Source organism: Nesoenas mayeri, assembly GCF_963082525.1.
Source record: "Nesoenas mayeri genome assembly, chromosome: 15".
In the NCBI taxonomy this organism is placed as follows: Eukaryota; Metazoa; Chordata; class Aves; order Columbiformes; family Columbidae; genus Nesoenas; species Nesoenas mayeri.
The window spans coordinates 7,640,665-7,656,777 of NC_137559.1; the positions used below are offsets into that span (position 1 = coordinate 7,640,665).

Genomic DNA, 16,113 nt, shown 5'->3' on the forward strand with positions numbered 1-16,113 from the left:
TAGATGAATAGACGTAGCCTTATTTAAAAAAACAAATAGGCAAAAAGACAAAGCATTAGAGTAGAAAGCTTAAATCCTCAAGAATATACACTATTAAAAAGGTATTAATATTGTCGGCAATTATATGATAATCACATTGCATGTGGGACAACAGCAAATTAAAAAATAACTCCAAAGAGACATTACAATTACTCATCTATAGAAAAGCCATGTAGGAACTATTCTGCAAGTTATTTGTTAAGGGATTTGACGCAGTTAATTATATGTATGCACAGCTGCTGGGAGAGCAGCTCCGCAGCTCAACCAGGAAAAAAAGTAACCAAAGCAAAATCCGGAGCTCCAAGGCTGTGCAGGCAGGGGAGCTGCCCCTCGGGTTTAGGCAATAAAGCCGGAGCAAAAACCATAATAAAAATCCTGCTTTTCACTTCGTTGGGCCTCCCGTCTCAGTCCAATGCCAGACCCCCAACCCCCCGCCCACCAGTGGGTGTCAGAGCAGCCACCGCCCCACGGGCCCGTCCCGAGACTCCCCTCACCTCACGGGGGAAAGGCCCCTCGGCTTCCCCGGCCCCGAGACTCCCCTCCCCTCACCTCACGGGGGAAAGGCCCCTCGGCTTCCCCGCCCCCGAGACTCCCCTCCCCTCACCTCACGGGGGAAAGGCTCCTCAGCTTCCCCGCCCCCGAGACTCCCCTCACCTCACCTCACGGGGGAAAGGCTCCTCAGCTTCCCCGCCCCGAGACTCCTCTCACCTCACCTCACGGGGGAAAGGCTCCTCAGCTTCCCCGCCCCGAGACTCCCCTCACCTCACCTCACGGGGGAAAGGCTCCTCAGCTTCCCCGCCCCCGAGACTCCCCTCCCCTCACCTCACGGGGGAAAGGCTCCTCAGCTTCCCCGCCCCCGAGACTCCCCTCACCTCACGGGGGAAAAGCTCCTCAGCCCCCGCGCCGTCCCGCCCCCGAGACTCCTCACCTCACGGGGGAAAGACGTCCTGAAAGCCCAGGCTGCCGCCACGCCGCTATTCGGGATCCCCCACCCCCCTCAGCATTGCCAGGCCACGGCACCCACCCGACCCTTCCCCCCGTGCGGGCCCGGTGCGGACGCGGCGCAGCAGCCGCCTAGCCGCACACCCCGCCGGGCGCAGCGCTCCCGCCGTGTTACGGCGTTGCCGCTGGAGACGCGGCCACGGGCGGGAGCCGCCAGCGCCGCTTCCCGCCGCCTGAGGGCGGCAGCGGCCGGGGCAGCGGGGACCCCGCCGGGGAGGCGGCACGTGCGGGCGGGGGGCGGCGCCGCGCCCAGTCAGCGCAGCCGGGGCCAGTGGCTTTCGTAGACAATTTATTTTGATAAACTCGCTCAATAACAAAAATACAAGTGAAGAAAATTATGTTCATTTTATACAGTTTGTATTAACAGTTGTTCGGAAATCATTAATTGAAAAATGTTCCAACCAATTAGAAAACAATTCTCAGTAAAGGCCGAGGGACGCAGATGGTCAGGCCTCGAGCGACGCCCGGGCAGGACAACCTGCTTGCAGACACCGTTTCCTTCATCATTTTCATCCTTCACAAAGGTTTTAAAGGACAGCTTTGTGTGTGTGTGTGTGTGTGTGTGTTGGGGCAAACAGCAACCTACAAGTTGTGTTCTCAAGTGGTTAAACGATGGCTCTGAAACACCAGAGGACAGGAGGGCCCTGGTCTGGCGGCTTTTCTTCAGCCAGAGGACGGGCTGGGGGGCCGCACACCGACAGCACCTCCAGGAAACCGGTATCGCTGGAAAACGACGTTAAAGGGTCAGACTGGTGCATCAGGGAGGCACAGCCCCCCCAGGGCTCCCACAAACAGCTCCCGGGTGATTGTTTCAGCTGAGCTCAACAGTAACATTCATACAGACAGATTAACTAGTTTTTCCTTCTGAAGGTTGAGTTTCCGGTCTTACATTTTGTTAGCCAAATAAACAACAAAGTGTGCACAAATCACATTGTGATGGGACATCATACCTTTTGGGGAATTTCGAAGCGAAAGGCTAATTAAGAATCCCTAGTGATGCATGAAATGAGGTGTCCTTCAACAAGTTAGATATAATGGCTGGCTGAATCAGAAAAGTTTATGTAAACACTCACACAAATATGGGATTACCTTTGGAGAAGATTCATATGGCAACATTTGCTTTCCATGAACTGAAAAGTGTACAGCTATTCAGGCATGTTCAATACAAACTTCCTGTAGTTTAAACCAAAACCTTGTGCAAATAAAACCTATAAATAGTCTTCAGCAGATTTTACAGTGATGCTCTTCGGTCTGAAAAGAATGCACACAACTTTAAAACAAAAGTAACAGACATAAGGTTTGACAAATGATTGCACCATAAAACAGTGTTTTATATACAGTTTACAAGATATGATTTTCTGCTATAAATTAATACTGTACTATATAGTACTTAGTGACCTTATTAAAAGCAACTGTTGACAGCCGTCTCTTCAATTACTGGGTGTTTTTTTCTTTAAATGCAGATGGTTGCATCTATTTCTGGACTTAAAATGCTCAAGTATTTAAACAATTACTAGTTAAATCTCTGCTATCATTTAATAATTCATACCAGTAGCATTGGCAGATCAGATCCATTTCCAGCCAGCCAGCCACAGTCTGGCTATGCTCCAAGAAAAGTGTTTGTATTTTTTTATTAAATGATGATCCCTTTAATCTAAGCCTAAATCCACTGTATACATTATGTTACTATAACTGAAGTAAGTTGGGGGATGAGAAACCTCAGTAGCTGAAAAATTCTCCCCGCCACCTGTGTTCTCATTACAAAAATCTCCTAGAACTATTTACAAGAGTGACATTTCTGAATAAAAAGGTGGGTTTTAGTTTTTTTTCCCAACATAATTTATGATCTAAGTTTTAGTGAATACTTCATCTTAGGACACAGCAGTGATAACATCAAATATTTAGACACATACAGAGCAGCTGAACCCTGCATTTTACATCCACCAACATCACTGGGGATCTCAGCCTACCCATGCAGATGAAGGCTTAAATTAGGAACCAAATAATATTTAAACCACTACTTCCAAAAGTAGATATCTGACTGTATTTACAGATTAGTGTACTTCAGAAAAATTTAGTGATTCATAAACACTCCCTTCTACCTGTGAGTGAGCTGACTGGAAAAAAAAGACATTTATAGACCATTCCATTGGCAATTTGTTCAAAAATGTCAAAAGAAAAAACATTTAATTCAGCAAATAACCTTTTTGTATTAAAACACTTTGGGAGAAGGAGGAGGACGAGGAGGAGGACAGGGACCCACTAGGGTCTGAATGGCACACATTTTAAAAGAATTGTGCAAATTGTCTTGTTTTCAAACACTTAAGCTTATCTGATAAGTGACTATTTTGGAAACTGCTGATTACATTAACAACCACCTCATTCCAAAATACAGTCTCACTAACATTTGAGAAAAATGTCTATTCAGTAATGCAGTTCTTCTTAATAAGCTCAATGAAACAGCTCTTGAAACATACAAATTTTTGTTTGTTTGTTTTCATAATGAATCTCAGGTAAATCACATGTTAACTGGAAAATAAATACAGTGCAGGCAGCTTTCCTGGGACACTAAATGGTACTTGCTGCAACGTTATATTGAGTAGTGAATTATGACATCCATGGATTCAAAGGTTTATCTTTGTGATGAGAAATAAAACTACCTTTAGTGAGGAATATTTACTCAAAATTTGGGTGGCCCTTAAATCCACATTTAAAAGAACAACTTCAGTAAACAAGGTATATATTATTTAAACTATTATATTGCTCGGTTTTTTGTAAAGATGAATTAATGCTCAAAATAAATTCATCCATCATTGCAGTGGAATAGTGTTTGCATTACTTTAAACACTGTGTTTTACTTGTGCTAAAGAAACACTTATCTATGGTGAAATGCTGTGCTTGAACACGTATGAATGATAATGTAACAATGCAGTAGAAAAAAGAGACTCTATACAACAGTTGCTAATAATTTAAATAGTGTCAGTTTCCCAAAATTAGGATTTTAACTTTAAGGTATGACATGATCTCACCTTCTACCCTCATATACAAATAAATTACCATAAAAAGAATTTTAGCTTAACTTAAAATTGCACCTAGAAAGGCATGGGATCGTTTGTACCTATTACAAAAACTGTTAAAATCAAGGGCTGCTACAAAGAATGAGGTAAACTGAAGACTCTCAGCTATGTGGCCTTCAGAGAAATGGCTTTTTTTCTATTGAGTTCTAGTTTTGCACACCACAGTGTTTTGCTAGCAAAGCGTTCTGACGTCTTTTCCAGGAACCATTTGTGTATATATACATATATATACATATGTGTATATACACACACGCACACATACACACACACTGTATACTGCATCAGCAAAATATATATATATATATTTATATATATATTTATATAAATATAAGGAAGAAATCCCCCTCTAAAATGTTCCTTAGTGTTTTTCTAGAGCTTATGGGGGAGGAGGGGATGTATGTCGTCTTGCTGTTACATACATTTAGAGAACATGTTTTGATCTATTGGCTTCTTGGTGCAGTAATGCAAGATTGATCCACATTGGTGCCAAAGGCTTTGCTCATCAGAAGGAAGATGTAAAATACTAATCTCCTAAACAGTGAGGCCAGCCTCACTTGAATTCCTCTGTAACCCTCTGGTCTACCACAAAGTTCATAAATACTTTGACTTCCAAATCATTAGACGTTAAAAACAGGAACAGTACAGTAACATGGGACATTATGCTTCTCAGTGTAAAGCATTCTTCATTAGTTCCTATCACAGTGCAGACCTGACTGCATGAAATATGCTCAGGAGATTAGTCAACGTTGTCTGTATTTGGTTATGGGAAAGGCTCTCCTTTTTTTTCATCCAAAGTGCATAGTGAGAACAAGTCAAAGCATTCTTCTTTTCAGTAAGTGTTCGATAGTCTGTTCTAGGCATCCTCCTGAGAATGCAATTCTGACGTCTTGTTCTTTTCCAAAATAAAGTCCCACAGTTCAGACATTCATCAGCCAGGCAAACAAACTTTGCCAGCAAATAGAAGTCCCACTATTGTAAAGAAAATGGATAAGACAAACAGTACATACGAAGACCCAACCACTGTGTTATTGGGTAATTTATATGGTTGACCTCCAACTTCATTGATGTAAAATCCTATTGGAAATATTAGGGCTGCCATGCAGAATAGAATCACTGCAAAGAAAAGAGAAAAGAGACAATGGTCACTGCTGTGCTGAAGTCAAAATATTTACCAGTTTACAGAGTAGTCCAGAAAAGCAAGTAAAGTATTCTGACCAAACTGAAGAGCTGAGATATTCCAGTACATAACTTGCTTCAAACAGCTGAGTAGGCTTTATCTGGCTTTTAAAACATCCCTCATCTACTCCCAAGAAAGCCTAAAAGACCCCCAACTGGATGGTAATTTCGGTCCTATTCAATACATCATGAAATGTCTTTACAGAATAAAAATGTGGTGGAGGTACTTCTACCACCATCCACAAGATTAGTCACAGACTTCATCACTTTTCCAGTTAGAGTTATTTTCCCCCAAAGTCAAGATAAACTAGCATGCAACACTGAACAATCTCCTTTCTATTATCAGAGTTGGCTTTTTCCAACCATAGTCACCTTCTCCCATTCTTCCACACAAATTCATTTTCTGTGTAAGTTTTGCTAAAAATAGAAAACACACAGATTGTCACTGCAGCTTCATTTAGATTAAAAGATACCGGTTTCCTAAAGTTATATGAATGTTTCCTTACATAATGAAATATCCTCAAGACTTTCCATTAGAATACAAAGAAAGTTTTCCGATTCAGTTTAATCTACGCTTCTTGGTGAAAAACTTCCAAGTTCAGACTCCATGAACAAAGAGAACCAAGCAATGAGGTTTTTTATTTCACCTGAACAGACTCAGGTACACAGTTCGTGCTTACAACTGACTCTGTGTGGATGTACAAAAAAGAAACCACAATTCCCACTAAAGCCATTTATTAGAACTACAGTATGGATTTCACAGGCCTTCAGGTATCGATAGCGGCCAACATTCCTCGTGATGCATTTCAGTACTTGGACCCAATCCAGGAAAGAACATCCCATGTTATAATCTTTCCCAGATGACAACTTCAGTGTGCCTGTAACATACCTTTGGATGAGTAACCCTGGTCAGTTTGAACATAGCAGTGTGCAGGGCTCTGCTCTCTCGACCAAGGGAATGACTTCCAGATATGGCTCCTCTAAGAGGCAAGACACTCTTCACAATAAAAAGCATTAGCTTTTGAATTTGTTGATTGCATATGCAAGAGTATATAATTAGGGGGTTTTTAAATCAATATTAGAATAATACAGAATTTTATCTGATTCTACCAGTTCAGTCATCTATTAGTGCTTTACTTTTATTTCAGCTTTGTTTCAAACACTATTTATTGTGAGTGGAACATGGCATCCCAATACCCATTCAAACAAATCTAAATTATAACTGAGGGGAGAGAGGGGCTGAGCTTACTCTGTTCTCCCACCAATCCTACAAATCCACGTATTAACACCAACATCTCCTAATGTGATGCACAGCTAACACTGAAGTCTCTCCTGGTCCTCAAAGTCTACTTGTAAACCTAGCCACAGGAAAAAGAAAATTCAAGCCAATTTACAATGCTCCTGCCTGAACAAAGTGCATTACATGCTGATTTTTTCAGTCTTCCCTCAGTGAACTCAGACTGCAGCTCTTTGTTAGTAAGGGACACAGGTGCTGTCCTCATCTCCCCTTTCTCCACTCCACCACTAAGGGACAGAACAAACTCTGTGGATCCTGTTCCCTGCTTGAGCTTCCCCACAAGCCAAACAAGCGACAATAAAAACCTCTGGGAACAGTGATAACCATCGCCTGACTCCTCGGTTCCTGTGCAAGCCAGCGGCGCTGCAGCTACTTTTGTTTCCAAAGGTACGTAAAACAAATTCAAGAACCTGCCTGTCCCCTTAGGCCTTACCAGGGCAAAGTTTCTAGTCTTTCCAAATGAGGAAATTATGGGCTGGAAGAGCCTCAACCATTTTTAATGTAACTTCACTACCCACTCTACCTTTTTTTTTGTGGAGTCCATGTTTACCCAAGACAAATAGTTTATCATGTATTTCATACCTTAATGCTCAAAGCTTGTGATTTGCGTAGTACAGGTCTCAGCTTCGAGGAAAAAACTACTGATGTTGTCTAGAACAGGCTAGTTATGGGTGTGATGAATTTGAATTCCAAAAGTGTCCAAGTATGACTTGGGCATAAACAAAAAAAGGACAGTTTCATAAACCGTGATCTGCATCACAACACCACCTTGCAAAAACACCTCGATTCAAAAGCAGCTGGCACCAGGATAAGACTTTCTTTCATTTGACAATACTGAGCAGGAAAAACGGAAATGTTCCACTAGAGTGAGCTCGTGTCTTGCTTTTAATGTAACGCTACTGGCAGATCATTTTTAAAGGGGAAGAAAAAATATATAAACAAAAAAAATCCAGCAACTGCATAGTTACTAGATTCTGCTCAGTGCTACCTCATGAGGCCGTTTATTAAAATAAAACCAAAGAATCAGCAACCAGATGTTAAACATTAAATAATCTAGAAGTTTTAATCTACCTGATTATTGGCCCACTACACAATTAAATCCTCAAAGACTGTTTCCCTTTTTTAAATTGTATCTTAACCAACAGCTGGTCCGTCTGAGGACAGAAAGCTTGGGTGTGTATTTCTTGTGCAGATCGGTGTAAGCACAGAAGAGCCCTACACCTGAGTGGTCCAGAAAACAGTGGTGGGTGTGTAATTAGTAACACAACATACTATTAATAACAGTTTGAATATTCTGGGTATGAGTCACATTATCATAACTCAGCATGCTTCCTTTTACATCCAGTTTGTCCCTGACGAGCATTCCAGTTTTGTAGAAAACTTGTTGTACTTTAACAATAACACGCTTCCAGGAAATAGCTTTAGGATTCTGAAAACAACCTGCGCTTTCGAGATTAAATCTCCTTTATTACATTCAAGAACTACGCATCTGGAAAAGTTCTGGTGGCCTTGTGGATATGGTTGAAGAACAGATCTTCATCCCTCTCTACTAAACTGCTGTTCTTTGGGGTGCCTGAGCCCCGCCAGCAGCACCGTGCCACCAGCTCAGCGCCTGCCCCGCGTCTCCTTGTGTTCCTGCCCAAGGACAGAAGGGTGCGGGCACCTCAACTCCCTCAGTTCACAGCAGGAGGAAAAGACAAATTCTGCACGTCCAGGCAGTATGCAGAATGCTGACATGCACACACATTTCAAACATTTATCACAGAAGTAACCATCCATCTTTTCTCTTCCAAATAACAGTGCACGTGTTCTGCTGCGAGTTTAATGAAATAGCAAATGAAAAAACGGATTGATCTAAGTGTCTGTCATGTTAGGAAGCCTGAATTATGGCAAAGTTTTGAGAAGTCATTAAGAAAAGACCACACGATAGATTTCTAAACAACAAACCAAATAACCAAAAACCAAACAATTAAGAGAGAAAATCCAGACATGAAGTTCTCAGGTAACTTAGTGTGAATTCTTTCAAAAGGAGGTTTGTAAGGTAGAGGATAGGAATTCCTCATACAAGCTATAGTCCAAATCTAACTCACCATATCTATTAGTATCAACTCAGTGAATTTCCAGCAACATCTTCAGCAACCCATAGAAAACTTCTCCCTCAAGAGCACTTATGATTACAAATTCTTCCTTAGGTAGAAAAATTTGCAGAAAAGACACTTACTGAATATAATTTCTATTACCGAAATATTTAGTTAACAAAAAGCAATCATTTCTAGTCTGCTTCTGAATGGTGTCTGTCAAAAAAGCAAGAGGTTTAGAGAAACTTGAAGTAGGAATAGTAAAAAAGGAGCCATTTTGGAGATAACATGGAACAATGCCAAAGGAAGGTTATTTGTCCTGCTCCCAACTAATGCCATTATGTCACAGAAACGCCAGGAGGAATCCACTCTCCATTACATTGTACAACTTTGGTACTGCAATTAACAGGACTCAAACAGCAATGACAGTTTTGATAGTATCTATGCCTAAAGTGACAATACCTATTGCATCGGTAGGAATGCTCTGATTCTTGAAAGACTCTTCAGTGCAGGATGTGAAGGAAAACTGTTGCACTTGCCTGTAGAAGACTTTTGTCACTCATGCAGTGTGAGCTGGAGGAGGGAAATCTCTCAACAGAACTGTTTTGCAGAGAAGCCAGAAATACAAGTTTCTGCGCAGTAACACCACCAATGGATGGGGAAGGATGCAAATACTGTGCTAGTAAATAATCCCTCAGGTATATCCTTTTAGCAGTATATACAGGAAAAAGAACTGACAGGTCAAACTTTTATCCTTCATGTGTCCCCTTAGCTAATCAAGACAGACAAGAGCAACTCTCAGCAATAACTCATAATTATAGATGCACAGCTGAAAAAAATCTGGAGTCATTCAACATGACTACAAGAAAAAACTTCACATAAAACACCAGCTATATATTTATACATAAATTCCAGCATAAACCAGGCAAGAGTGACCTCTTACTAGACTCTCCTTGCTGTTGTCAGAGGCAAGGGCTGAGCAGGGGGATTCCTTTGTGCTTGGGTCATTTACTCTAGACCCCTGAAGAGATGGGAGCTGCCTGTCCCACAGCTGCCCCTGCAGTCCCCGCAGACTTCTCTGCCTGCCTGGGACAGCGTGTCCTATGTTGTATTCAGAAAGTTCTGCAAGAAGAATATCTGCTAGCAGCCTACACGAGGCTGTTGAGTCTTGAAATTGCCTGCAGAAGAAATGTAATACAAGCATGAAGTTTTCCCTGCCCCCTTCTAATGAGTTACACACGTCCTCATCATCCAGCCCTGACACTTCCCAGGAAGGACCCGTTCATGGTACTTCAGGTTGATTCCACACAGCTACATTTCCTAATGCTATCTAAAATAGATTACTAATTGCCATCCAATGAACCACAGAAGTCACTCTCATCAACTTGCTGAAAAACAAAGAGCTCTTCCTCCCATTCACTTCTTTTCTAAAAGTGACTTTCCTTACAAGAGACTAAAGTAGTAAAATTTCCCATCATCATTGTTAACAGGAACGCAAAGGTCACCGAGTCATATGCATTGGAGATGAATAGTTAAGACGTTGAATTTTAGAACTGAGACAAAACAGCAATCGTATCTTAATAGATTTATGAATAATTCTAAGTTGAGAAAAAGTCCAAATTAATATGTTTCATTATTGAACATCTCATAACAAAAAGGCAAGTGCTGAAATAAAAAGAATATCTTTCTATATTTGGACTTCTAATATTGGACCTGTTGCAAGCCTAAAGAAATCTGCAGAAAAAAGAGCTTTAGGGTATCAGATTTTTTGACTGAATTAATCATCACAGTTGTAGAAAACTAAAGATGTAGGGATGTGTCAACTGGAGATATTAAAAAAAAAACCAAAAAACAGACAACAAACCCACATTAAAATACGCAAAGCCCAAAATACAAGCACTTAATTAAGAAAAAAACCTCAGTAAATAAATGATGACTTCAACTATTAACATATAGTACCCCAAAACTCCTCTTTACCTTAGAGCTTTCACTTCAGCCCACTGTAAGCATCTTAATTTTATACGGAATTTTGAGTTTAAGCCCTCCCTGCATACATCAGATATACATGAAATATGTATAAACAAACAAGGGCACTGGAAAAGTTGGGATGGAATATTCAGTAACACTCATGTCTGCTATTTTAATCATTCACCAGAAAAAGAAATAAAAGTCAATCATAACGGATACAGCATTTCAATAGCTCCATTGTCTGCAAGAGCTGCACTACTACTAATTTAATATGCCATGCAGCGAAGTTGTCAGAAGGATGGCTTTGATTGTACAAGTGCCTCAGCGAAGTACCTTTGCAGAAGCTCGGTACTTTTTAAATATTATTCCCTCCCCCAATACAAGGTTAAATCTCATTCATATTAGATATCATTAGCTGTCACAGAGTTCCATTAAACCTTATTTATGCCTGTGTAAACCACAAACTTGCATTTTCTAGTTAGTGTTCACACTACCTTTAGTGGTATGTCATAATTCAAGTCAATTTAAAAGCCCTCAGGTTTTGAGTTTTTTCATGCTGTCATCCCCACCATTAAGGCATCATTTCACAGTTGGGCTAAGCCTGTAACACACACCAAGAAAAGGAAATTTGAAAATTATTCCCCTTAATTGTTATAACTACTTTTCTTTTGCACTGAAGTAGCCATAGGATATGTTTACATGTGCGGGAACATGGGGCTGGCTAGAGGAGGCTCAGCCTTTGCTGTGAGCAATTATGCTGGTGCTCAGGGGGAGCAGAAGGACGCCGGTACCCTCCCTCCAGCCAAAGCGCTGCTGTGGGTCACTAATGGCAGTGAAAGTCTCGGTGCTGTGAAGCAGAGCAGATGCTCTGCAGTGGGCAATCCTCCTGCATAGCCAATTAGGATGCAGATATTCTGAATAAAACACCTGCTGTGAGCGTGAAGCAGGACCGAGCCAGCGTCAACCCTGGATGAGGTGTTCACCAGACACATGAAGCAGGGATGGATTTCAGACTGTACTAAGTCTCGGATGCCTCCTCTTCCTAGGAGAGGGAATTTCAGTCATTCCTTTCTGCTAGGAGTTAAGTACTGGATTTATGGGAGTGGGGAAGCATGAAAGAATATCAGACACATAATTCAGGACTGACCTCTTCTATCCCTGCCCATTTTCTTAGGCCAGCACCATCCAAGGAAGAGAAAGGGTTCAAGCCTTCCTTTCTCTCACCTTAGGCCCACAGACTACTAAACCCTCTCAATTATACTTACTTAAGATTCCAACCCATTGATTTTTGAATATTTTTATTTTTCCTTTCGATGTGGTATTTAAAGAGAAGGAATCGTTTGTATGGTAAGAGCCCTAAGCACTGCTCCTTGACAACACTGTAGTGTTATTTTAGACTCCACCAGTTTATCCTGCATACAGGTCAACTGTGTAGTTGAGGTCACTTACTTCCAGTGAAAGCTATCCAGCGGGCATATTTAGTAGCTTCTCTTCGCCAGTGGGAAGCCACCAGCAAACCACATGTGACAGTTAGTGAAATGATTCCCATAATGATGAAAAATAACGTAGTGACCCACTCAGGAGGCAGCCGTGGAGGAATACAGGTCCTGTCACGTCCATGGATGGTTTGACACTGTCGCACAAGGCCAACTGTGAAAGCACCTGAAAATACACAGCAGAGAGGCAAGTAAACTTTCAAAATCCTCTCTGAGGGGCGCTCAATTGAAAAGCAAAGCTCAGAATTGTCCAAAAATAAGGGATTCTTTCTTTGATGAACCTTAATAAGCCTTTGAAGCGCAGAGGACAGGGGAGGCATGCTTTAAACATCTATCTTCATGTTCTTTCGGCATACGCTTGCACAAGTTGAAGTGCAATGGCTGCAAGCTGTATCTGGCTCTTGAGTGGCAATCAAGGTCTAATCAAAGGGATAAAGCACCCCTATAAAGCCTGCCAATATCAGCTAAAGTGGTAGCTGAGTTGTATGGAGGATCACTCCCCCATCTGTGCAAGATGAAACACTTATAATTTAACAAAAATGAGCTCCAGCCCCCTAAAATGCCTTTAGTTGTCTAATGCCTTTTCCCCTCAACTGTAAATACAGCTTTAATCCTCAAAGTCTTGCAGCAGAAACTGCATTTAATTCATACCAATTTTTAAAGAACATTAAATAAACCACTTATTGACAGTAACTCTTTAAGAGTCCCTCTCTGCAAAACCACGGTCAATTCTTTTGGTAGCTTATGAGAGTTACTACACATGTGAACTGGGATATCTACACAAAAGGTCTATCAAAAATATCCTAGAAAAAGGACAAGACTGGTATGGGAACCATAAAGTTTTACACAAAATCAAGTATTTTCTGTTAAACAAACAAAAAATCTGATTTAAAATCAGTGTTTTTGAGACTCATAAAGAAGTTTTAGTAAGGTTTAATAGTGGAGTTCTCTTTATTTAGAGAATTTTAACCCAAAATTAACATGCAAGATTAAAATCCATTTCTCCCAGTGACTTCTAAACATCAAGTGCTATATTTCTGTGTGTTGCCGCTTCTTCTGAACTGTTTTCCTAAATAATCACAATTGTCCTGTATCTAAATTAGCAGTGAAAAACAACAGTGGATAATATGAGAGTCAACATCTTCCTGCACAAATTATTATAAGTAAATATTTTTATTTTAAACAGGTCAACTATAACAAGAGGGCAACTCAGAAACAATTACAATAAGATTTGGAAGCTTAGGTTTAGCATGTCTTTTGGAGGGAGAAAAGACTGTCATACTTTTAAGCTTATTTTTGGAAAAAAAACCTCACAAACCAACATGAAATAAAGAAATAATTCAATATCATCACCTCCTAGCACCCTGGAGCCAATTTTTATGAGTGTTCAGAACCTGTCTGCTTACACCTCAGCAATGAGTACCAGCAGAATCAGCTCTGAGCTTAGAATCACTGGGTTAGGAGGCAGAATATCACATTTGATTAGGTGGAGCACTTCTGATATACTCCTAGAGGGTGAGAAGCAACAAGAGCAAAATGTCACTGAATCAGTCCTGTTGAAGCATCCCTGTAACCTTTGTTTAGACTACAAATTTTTAGCCTTATTCAAATACATCCTTTTAATTACATATTCATCCACTGGAAGATTCAGAGATGAATTTTCAGCTGAAAGTCGAAGTAAAATCCTTTAAAAAAGTGTCAGTTACAGAACCAACAAAACTGGCATTTTCTACTCCAGATACAGAGCAGTCACACCATTGCTGTGCACCGGGATTACACAAACCTGAGCAATCTTGCACAGCTCCCACACCTCTACAGCAGAGTTTTCCATGAACTGCTTCTCAGTTGCTTTTCCATAGCCTGCAATGTTTTCATTTTCCATCAGCTACTGGGACAGAGGGAAGATGTGCACGTGTCCTGAAAAGTCAGGCTCCCTGAAACACACACACATTGCAGAACCTCCTACAACACAATAAGTAGTTTCCTGTAGTCTGGGGATGAAGAGGCCATTCACTGCAGGACTGTGGAACAGGAAATTAATCCAAATCACTCTGCAGGGCTAGGATTCAACAACAGCTTCACTATACTTACAGTAGAAGTCAGTTCTTTCTAAATTGCAGTTCTAAAGAATGACGTCATAAAATGACATCACACACTCAATAAATGTTTTCTGACTTCAGAGACCTTTCTTGAATTCAGTGGCAATAATTTAGTGCATTGTTAACCTTGGCAAAAGCGGCACTGGTAAGAACCACTGTGCTGGACTCCGTTCCATTTTGTGTGTTAACTGGAACTGAAGAACAGTTGCTATAGATGACCATGTATTAGAAAGAGACACTAACAACTTGCGACACAATTTGCAGTTTATATTGAGGATGTTTTCCAATTAACAAGAGCACATTTAACATGTCAGATTCAGGACCAAAGCTAAACCTGGAGGAAACAGAAAAGAACTCCACCTTGAACTACTATTTTTCAGCGCATTTTTTTTGCTGTCAACATCTACTTCTCCAAAGGCTGATTTTCTCAAAGAACCCCCCAACACACCCACAACTCAAAAAACATTTCATTTATTTTATTAAAAAATAGCAAAATTCTCCCAATTGCAAGTACCAAGGTAGTATCCCTTTTGAAGATACAAGATAGTTGCAAGAAACCACTCAGAGCAGGCTTTCCTGAACATCAGTTCTGGTGCCCAAATGTGCCGTTCTACTCTTTTCTTTTTTCTTTTTTTTCCCCCTTAAATCAGATTTTTAAATCATCAGCAATTAAATTTCAGGATCTGCCATTTGGAGGAAAAACACTGAACTGTATGGCTAAGCTTTTGCTAGCATATATTCAGTATTTTCTCTTAACTCTGCTTCATGGATTACAAACTTGAAGTAGGTATACTCCATATTCAAGGTTTTGCACCTTGAGCCTGCAAACTCTATGGAGGCAAATGGAGCACAAGAGGTTTGTGAACTATTTCTCAAGTTCCACAAAGACAGTTGGGAGAAACAACCTCATTATGTGCTCATACGTTTCGTTCAAGTCTAAGTTCACTATACAGCAATTCCTCACTTGTATACATAAACTGAGCAGAAGTAAATTAAACCTCATAGCTTGCTCCCATAGTGACAAATCTTCTGATGAACACAGACTTCAACAGAAGTCTCTAGTGTGGAAAAAGAGTATTTATTTGCCATGAAATTCAAAAGAAGAGTGGGTTTATGTGGTATTTTATTGCCTTGCTCCCAATCTAAAGCAATCAAGCAAACAGTTGCCAGGCAGCTGCCAACAAACTAAGGTGTTATAGAAAAATCTTGTTTAACCTTCCCTAGTCTGTAATTGAAATGATGGGCAGAGATACTGAATCAAACAGTCCTCCTGCCTGTAGTTAGAGAATAGTCCAACAGTCCATTTCAAGCCAGTCACCAAGTTCCACTCTAATCCCTAGGTAAAAGAGGTTTACTGTCATTCCTTCAGAGCAATTCCAGAATAATTGCTGAAAATCTAAGTACCTAACACAGGTGTAAAACAGCACAACTAATGCTAGTAGATTGGGCAGCTTAAACAGCCCTAAAACATGTGGAGTAACTACACCTGCCTGTCCTCCCCCTCCCAAAGCCTGCACTGCACAGCCAGCAGGAGCTCTAGTGACAACCTGGAGATGCAGGGGGCTGCTCCCCTTCCCTTGTGTGCCTCTCTTGGCTTTCAACACTGGCTTTATGCAGGTCAGGACAACTAGTGCGAGAGGTGATTAGGATATATATTTATTATATATTTTTATATATATATATATTTCTAATTGCTAAAAATGAGATTCAGCCTCGATCAAAACAGAGGATGCTGCACTGAGCAAATGTCAGTGAAGTGGTCCTTAGTCTACTCCAGTAAATCTATCCCCTAAAGTGCCACTGCATTTCAAACATATTTAAAAACCTTCCAGTAGTGACAGGCTGACTATAACCAGGACTCCAGTTTATACCAGTGAAAGG

At 40.9% G+C, this 16,113-nt stretch overlaps 1 protein-coding gene across 1 annotated transcript in view; it reads right to left on the reverse strand.

The window, feature by feature from the left end:
- Nucleotides 1-4,569: 4,569 nt before the first annotated feature.
- The window catches only part of MOSMO (modulator of smoothened), a 28,498-nt gene continuing 16,954 nt past the window's right edge, over nucleotides 4,570-16,113 (reverse strand). Inside the window, exons 2-3 of the mRNA XM_080353836.1 lie at nucleotides 12,087-12,299; nucleotides 4,570-5,231 (exon numbers count right to left, since the gene is read on the reverse strand). Coding sequence (XP_080209962.1) covers nucleotides 5,047-5,231; nucleotides 12,087-12,299 — 398 coding nt within the window. The 3' untranslated portion in view covers nucleotides 4,570-5,046. The remainder of the gene's footprint in view (nucleotides 5,232-12,086; nucleotides 12,300-16,113) is intronic.